The sequence below is a fragment of the Rhinopithecus roxellana genome, chromosome 17 (assembly GCF_007565055.1).
Source record: "Rhinopithecus roxellana isolate Shanxi Qingling chromosome 17, ASM756505v1, whole genome shotgun sequence".
NCBI classification, from domain to species: domain Eukaryota; kingdom Metazoa; phylum Chordata; class Mammalia; order Primates; family Cercopithecidae; genus Rhinopithecus; species Rhinopithecus roxellana.
This window is the reverse complement of record NC_044565.1, coordinates 85646150-85654368: the sequence shown is the minus strand read 5'-3', so window position 1 is coordinate 85654368 and position 8219 is coordinate 85646150. Positions and strand designations below refer to the sequence as shown.

Genomic DNA, 8219 nt, shown 5'->3' with positions numbered 1-8219 from the left:
GCTATAGTCAACAGAAACATTTTACATTGATAATAACCTGGAAACCTTACAATCAAAGGAGAGTAGACAATTAAGAGATGCAAAGCATTTGGGAAAAAGTACAATACCCAGAGTGTGAAGTTCACACTTAACAGACAAAAGTTAATAGAATTGAGAGAGCAAACAAAACATTTTAGGCATAACTACAATATCCTAAGAGAGATGATCATATCCATAATAGAGGAAGAGTCTTAGGTATTGAGGAAACATGTATAGATTGGACATTAAATATATACCAAGTTTAATAGATGGTCAAATACGAAGTTTCATCAAATGGTCTGGCATACCAATGGACAAGGCTGAAAAGCAAATTAGTAGAAAGTGTTAGGGAATTCTTGCATTACTTAGTGGTGAAGTACCATGAGAAACATAATGACAACCAAGCACGGTGGCTCATGCCTGTAATCCCAGCACTGTGGGAGGCTGAGGTAGGCAGATCAATTGAGCTCAGGAGTTTGAGAACAGCCTGGCCAACATGGCAAAACCCTGCCTATACTAAAAATACAAAAATGAGCCAGGTGTGGTGGTGTACACCTGTAATCCCAGCACTCTGGAGGCTGAGGCAGGAGGACTGCTTGCACCTGGGAGGTAGAGACTGCAGTGAGCCAAGATCAAGCCACTGCACTCCAGCCTGGCTCTGGAGAGACTGTCTCAAAACAAAAAACCACACATACACACACAGACAGATAATGAGAGACATAGACGATAGATCTAAGTGTTCTAACATTTAGCTCATAGCTGTTTCAGAAAGAGGGAAGAGAAAGAATGGAAGGGATGGAAATAACAGAAAAAGCAACATAATAAAATTTTCTAAGGTAGAAAAAAAAACAAGGATTTTCAAACTGAAAGTGTTTTAATGCTTTTATCTCCAGTTTTGAAATTATAGTTATTCTTTTGTACTGCAGACTCTTGCTCAGTTTGGTTTTCTTCTTGGTGTGATTTGTAATTTTTGTTTGTGACTATCTTTAGCAGGGATTCCTTTTTTTGTGCTGATCGTGAAACTGTCTCTCCAGGGGGGTTTTGCATTTGCTTTTGTCAGGTACTTCAGTGGTATCACCAGCAGGATTTTTTTGGTTTTGTGTCCTAAGAGAAGTCTTACATGTAAATTTATATTCCTAACTGGAGCGTGCTACAAGCTTGGGGTTTTACTTTTTCACAAAGAGTTTATTCACTATCCATAGCTCCAGGCAGAGGCAAAATTTCTTGCTATCTTCCTGGTTATATGAGTAGAGAGGAGTCTGCCTTGTACTGACAGGCCAGTCATTCGAGAGTTCTAGCTTTATGCAGATTTCAATTCTATCTTTCTACTTTGGAAGACATAAGGTTCCATCCCTGTTCCAATGAGGATAAAAATTCAAGTCCCTAGGTTTTAAGATCTTTTTCCAAACATGCTGACAACCTCTCCCTTCCCTGCCCTCATGCCAAAACTTGCATTCTTATTTTTCCAATTTTATAGTAGTATACCTATGCTATTGAAGACGATGGAGCTATTAAAATAACAAGGTAGCCTACATGTGTTGACAAGGAAAGATCTCCAAAATATATATTGGAGATATATATGTGGCAAGAACTAGAAGTCCCCAACACAAAACAATATATAACAATGATATTCATTATTTTGCAATGTATTACAATTTCTTTAATGGAGAATAAAGGGATAAAGATAAAGCTGTAGTCTTACCAATACTGCAGATAATAGTGAGCAGCTGATATTCCCCCATGGAAATTTGTAAACACTCTTTATAGCAGAGGAATACTCCACCTGCTTCCACTTGTATGCAATATAACATATCTTATAATACATCGCGGCACACAAAACACACGAAATTGGAAGAAGAATTAATCCGTACCAAACTCATCCAGAAAGCAAGGTGGAATTAATCCTTACCAAACTCATCCAAAAAGCAAAGGCTGAGTTGGTGTTAGAAATGATCTGAGTAAAAAGAAAACAATTTAGAAAATACTTCAATATTCTAAGTACCCACACGTCTTTGAATTAAGTGTGTATGTGTCTGCGTGTGCATCTTGTACTGGCAGAAGTATTTTTAGATTTTCACACTCTGAATTATATATGGAGGAGTTCTAAGTTTTAGAATAAGGAGGAAAATTTAAATATATAAGAGAACATTATCCTTAAATTGAAAATTGAATTATAGTAGCAGTGATGATATGATTACATTGACCACTTATTGATCAATGTGCATAATCACATCCTCAATAATTTTATGAAGTTGCTATTTTGCTAATTTTACAGTTGAAAAAACTGAAGTTGGGTTAAGTTACTTACCCAAGGTCACACAGCTTAAGGAATGAAGTGAAGCCAACATTACAACTCTGTTTGATTCCAAAGCTGTCACTTACGTCTAACAGGGCCTCTCTTCTAAAAGTCTTACATTTGTTAATTATGTTCATTTGTTGTGCAAAACAAAGTTGTGTTTATGAAGAATGTGACATAGAAATAATGTCTCACTCCACTTATTGGAGACCACACTTATTAATAACATTTGGTTGTATTTTAATTGTCTTTTTTCTCTTTTTCCATTTACATAAATTGTATGTTCTGAAGTTACTGGTAACAGAAAAGTAAATGTGAGGGCCAAGATGATGATTGTGAAATTTCCCCATATTCTAGGGATTATAGTTTTATCTGAAGAACGTAATTTATTCTGATTTTTTAATTGGTGGATTTAAAGGCTTGTGCCTAGTGAAAAGAGCATCTCCTACAGTTGTTTGAGTGGCGCCTGCGATCTTTTCTCTGCTCTCAGGATTGCTGGGGCATGCCTTGGCTGCCCGTCTGACGTCTGTTTCTGATAAGTGAGTTTTAGTCTCTAACAGCTCTTGGGAATTTTGTTGGCAGAGACCTGGTGAGATCATTCTGCTTTCCGCTGAGCTTCCTTTCTCTGTTTTTTCGGACTGTTCTGATGAACGTGACCCTGGAGCGTTCAGTACTACTTCTGTTCCTTTAGGAACTGTTGGCCTACTCCCTGGTTTTATCTCTCTGTGTACAAAAGCTCCATGTCTCTGGAAAAGAAAACAAAGTAGACATTAACCAGGAGAACACAGATTACTGGAAGATGCAGCTGTGAACTGAGTTTGTGGGTTAGCTCAAGTCCTAGTCAGTGACGCAGGCACTTCTCTGCCTCTTCACTGGTGTCACCTTAGTCTCAAACTAGACACCACCATATATGGGTGAACCTTTTAAATTATAAAATAGGGTACATCAGAAAATGAACAGGAAGGAAAAAAGCAGAAAGTCAAAGAAGCAGCAGCTCATCTCCCATTCTCAACTTTTTTATCATTTGGACCGTATAGACTATTTACATCAAATTTCATTTCTTGCTCTAAAGATTGCTATGGATACAACAAAACTACAGTTCATAGACCTAAGAATTTATGATTGCATCCCAAATGCCTATTACTGCTAATGAACAGATAAGTAATAATGAAATATTAAAGCAAACATCTATAGTTGGAAAAAATCCAATAATTGACAATGACATTTCTATTTGGCTTTATAAACCTTATATGCATCTCCCTGCCACACACATGTATTAAGCATATCAAAACATTTGTCAAACTGCTTTGATATTATTATTATTATTATTAGAAATGGGCCTTGCTATGTTGCCCAGGCTGGCCTCAAACTCAAGTGATCCTCCTACCTCAGCTTCCAGAGTAGCTGGGACTACAGGCATCAAGTCACTGTACCCAGCATGCCTTGATTTTTTTTTATACAAATTATTTCAATAATTTAAGTAGACCAAATTCCAAAGACTGATTCAAATGTTTGGACTGATTGATTGAGATGAGGTTTCATTGTGTCACCCAGGCTGGAATGCAGTGGTACAATTATGGCTCAGTGCAGCCTTGAACTCCTGGACTCAAGCAATCCTCCCACCTCACCCACCTGAGTAGCTGGAACTACAGGTGGCACCACCATACTAGGATACTATTATTCCTCACATTTTCCTATGGTATGTGGCTAAGATTCTAGCCTATTAATAACTATAGTAGTTTGTTTAAATAGACGTTTAGAAAGATAATTATGACTTGAAAAGGCTTAAAGTTCTATAAATCTACTCTGTCTTGAAGTATTAAATAATTAATTCTAAATACTGTCTCACCTTTCCCCGGAGAGGCTCATTTGGAGTTTTCCTGGCATCATATTGATGTATAAAAGAGATACATTCTATAAAATTGTTTTGAAGTTCTGTTGATGCACCAGGAGAGACAAGTGGAACTGAAAAAAAGATTTTGTGAAGTCAGGACAAAAAACTAGATTTGTTTATGGAAATATAATCAGTATTAATAATATTCATGCTTTATAAAATATGGTAACAAAACTAAATTCTTTAAATATGCAAGATTATTTACACACATCTAAATAATAAATAGAATGGATTCACCATTCTTTCTTCATGAAAGGAACCAAATCAAAATAATCAAATTAGCCCCACGTGTGGAATTATTAGTAATTTTTAAAACTAAAATTAATATAATAATATGGTCAGGCATGGTGGCTCATACCTGTAATCCCAGGATGCCTTGGGAGGCCAAGACAGGAGGATTGCTTGAGCCAAGGAGTTTGAGGACTAGCCTGGGGAACATGGTGAAACCCCATCTCTACAAAAAATTAGCCAGGCATGGTGGCATGTGCCTATGATCCCAGCTATTCGGAAGGCCAAGGTGAGAGGATCACTTGAGCCCAACAGTTCAAGGCTGCAGTGAGCCATGACTGCACCACTGTTCTTCAGCCTGGGTGAAAGAGAGATCTTGTCTCATTAAGAAAAAAAAAAAAAAAAAACTGTTAGATATGCTTTTTACACAGATACCAATATGTTTTAGGGAAAGCATAACTATAATTTGTTAACTTTTCACTACTAGAAAGAGTATGAAAAATTCTATGTTGAATCTATAGTTTGGCCAGTGGCTATGGCCATGGACTAGAAATTGTATGCTGAAGCTAGCACTAATGGAATCCATTGGAAGACTCTAGGGCTGCTGCAGTTGTAGTTGAACACATCATTCTTTTCGTTTCACCCAATAACAGGGGTTCTGAAAAATCTGCAAGAGTATGAAATCCTTTAAAAATCGCTTTTAAATAATCTTTCAATCTGGTTGATGAGTATATGAGTTCATTATATTGGTCTCTGCTCCATGTATGTTTAACATGTTAAATAATTTTTAAAACTCAGTTTTACTTTTAGCAGAGAAAGTTATTTAAAGAATCAGAGCAACTTTCAGTACTGTTGCTGGCAATAAAAAGAATTTAGTGAAGTAAAATTCTATCAAGGAGAAAAATTTCTCCCTTAAAAAATATGTATGTGGCCGGGCGCAGTGGCCCACGCCTGTAATCCCAGCACTTTGGCAGGCCGAGATGGGCAGATCACAAGGTCAAGAGATCGAGACCACCCTGGCCAACATGGTGAAAACCCATCTCTCCTAAAAATACAAAAAAAAAAAAAAAAAAAAAAAAAATTAGCCAGGCATGGTAGCGAACACCTGCAGTCCCAGCTACTCAGGAGGCTGAGGCTGGAGAATCGCTTGAACCTGGGAGGCGGAGGTTGCAGTGAGCCAAGATCGTGCCACTGCACTCCAGCCTGGGTGACAGAGTGAGACTCTGTCTCAAAAAAAAAAAAAAGTATGTAAGAGTTTATGTACACCTAATGTATCTACGAAATGCTATGTAACAAACTGGTAACAGTGGTGACTGTAGGGAAAGAGAACTGGGTGACTGGAGGACACAGGTGGGGAGAAGTGGATTCAATTTTCACTGTATATCTTTTTGTACCATTTGAATTTTGGGCTATATGCATATATTAACTATTTAAAAAATTTAATTTTTAAAAATCACACCTTTAAAATTAGAGGAATACATAAGAAAAATGTTAGTAAATTTACATTTATTAAGCATTCATGAATTCACTTTGATATTCAGACATTGTTATGAGCTAACTTTATTAGCAAGAATAATGAGTATTCAAATACTTAAACATTACATGATACAAAATGTCAATCTTCTCCCAGTTAGCAGTATAAAAAAGTTAACTGTTAACATTTTCTTGATTTCTAATTGCAATCAACTGCTCAAAACTCATTTTCTACTAAATCATTACCTTTCTTTTAGGACTTGCTAGAACACAAAAAAAAAGGCAGTGCAAAGATTTAATAAGCATGACACAGAAAATTCTATGCATAACTTATTTTCCACCAAGTGGGAAAAGATGACCATTTTTTTTTTGATGAATATCATGGTCCAACTCACAGAATATGAGTATGTTTGAACACAGTTTCATAACTTCGTGGATAGACAGAATGAAGCAGCTCCAAATGTAGGCATTGATTAGGTGGTGGTAATGAAATATCCAAAGCATGCATTTGGGAATAAGATAGACATGTTTTCGAATTCTGGCTTTACCACATTTCTTAGTTGTGACTTTGAAAAAAATCACTGAACTTCATTGAAATTTTCTATTTCCTCCTCTCTAAAATGAAGAAAATAATAATTTGCTTTTGGCATTGTGAAAATTAAGGGCAGCGTTTGTGAAGTCTCTAGGATGCTATGGTCAAATTATGGAGTCTTCAAAGTTAGCAAAGGGCCAGCTCTTTTGTATCCTGACAAAAGGGGAAACCATGGAAGGGAGAAGGACACAGGAACCGGAGCTATCAAAAAAACTGTGAGAAACCTAAACGCTTTAGTGAGCTGGTATGAAGGGTTAGTTGCAGTTTGGGCTGGAGGGTAGGAAGGTCAGATGTAGCCAAGAGAGAATAGGTTGGGGGAGAGCTTTTAAAATCCGCTCTTGACTTTCCCTCACATTTTCTTGGGAAGATCATGCTTGCCCAGGGCCACAGAAACTGGCAGCAACTGCCTAGTCATTTGTTGTCAACACAGTAATATCAGAAGAGCACAGAAGTCCCTCCAGGATAAGGAGCTGATGAAAACGGGGACATGTTGCCCCCTTGGGCATTTCTTCCTGCATCATTCCCCCAGCAACCATCAATGCTGGTGAATTAAAAACATCAGCATACTGCCTTCTCAGTGATGCCTTTTTTAAAAAGCAGTTTAAGGGTGGTAGGGTGAATTCCTGACTAGAGGACCAGCCCAGTAGAGTGACAGTAATTAACAATGGTCAAAATAGGGTTTCTGGTACCAGAAGCTCTCCAGCCTGAGTCTCATTTTCTTTCCTTAAATTTAGTGGCAGGCGCACAAACCAGACCCTGGTCTTCAGCCTTTGCCTGCAGAGGGCTACTGATTCCCCTAGGGGAACATGATCTACCATAAATTTGACTATAAAAGAAAGAAAATTTTAAAACATATACTGTGTGAAGCAGAATTATCAGAACCAATATACCAAGAATTTAAAATAAGCACAACAAATATCCTCAAAGATACAGAAGAAGGTATTGTTAATATGAACAAGAACAGGTCATAAAAAGGAATAATCTAAAATGTTAGAAATAAAAAATATAACAGTTAAAACAAGAAAATAGATGGTCTAAACAACAAGAATCATGAACTAGAAAATCAGACTGAGAAGCTGTCCCAGAAGGCAGCAGGAAAAGATAAAGAAATATATTAAAGAAAAGCTCAGAGGCATGGAAGGTGGAAGTATCAACACCAGAACGAAGAAGAAATAGAGGGAAGGGAAGGAAATATTTGAGAAAATGATGATGATATATATCCAAGAATTAAAGAAAGATCAAACACCTCAGATTGAAAGAGCTCACAAAATATCCAACAGGTAGCAGGGGCCGGAGAAAGATGAGGCAGTGAGGCACAAAGGATGCAAAACTTTAAGGAGGAGCTTGCATGACCCTGGGAGCGAGTGCCTCCTTAAATTTTACACCCTAGCTGGGCTTCTCACTCTCCTCTCAATCCTGCAGTGTACAGATAAAGGAAAAACTCACATCTAAGACATTTAATAGAGAAATTTAAGATCATCTGGGACAAAGAAAAATTATAAATGCTTTCAAAGGGTAAATTATGAAGGAGTAACAACAGGTTACTATCAAATTTCTCAACAGCAACATTGGACACAAGATAATTAATTTTTTTAATATTAAAAGGAAAAGCACTTTAAGCCTAGAGTTTTTATATCCAACCAAATTTTCATTTAACTGTGAAGCCAAAATTTAAAAAATACAGGGAGGAAAGGAAGGCCTCAGATGATTTCCCCAAA

The 8219-nt window shown here is 37.1% G+C and overlaps 1 protein-coding gene across 1 annotated transcript in view; it reads right to left on the bottom strand.

Moving 5' to 3' along the window:
• Positions 1 to 2533: 2533 nt before the first annotated feature.
• C17H2orf73 (chromosome 17 C2orf73 homolog) overlaps positions 2534 to 8219 on the bottom strand; it is a 29835-nt gene continuing 24149 nt past the window's right edge. The window contains exons 4-5 of the mRNA XM_010378895.2: positions 4164 to 4279; positions 2534 to 3060 (exon numbers count right to left, since the gene is read on the bottom strand). Coding sequence (XP_010377197.2) covers positions 2701 to 3060; positions 4164 to 4279 — 476 coding nt within the window. The 3' untranslated portion in view covers positions 2534 to 2700. The remainder of the gene's footprint in view (positions 3061 to 4163; positions 4280 to 8219) is intronic.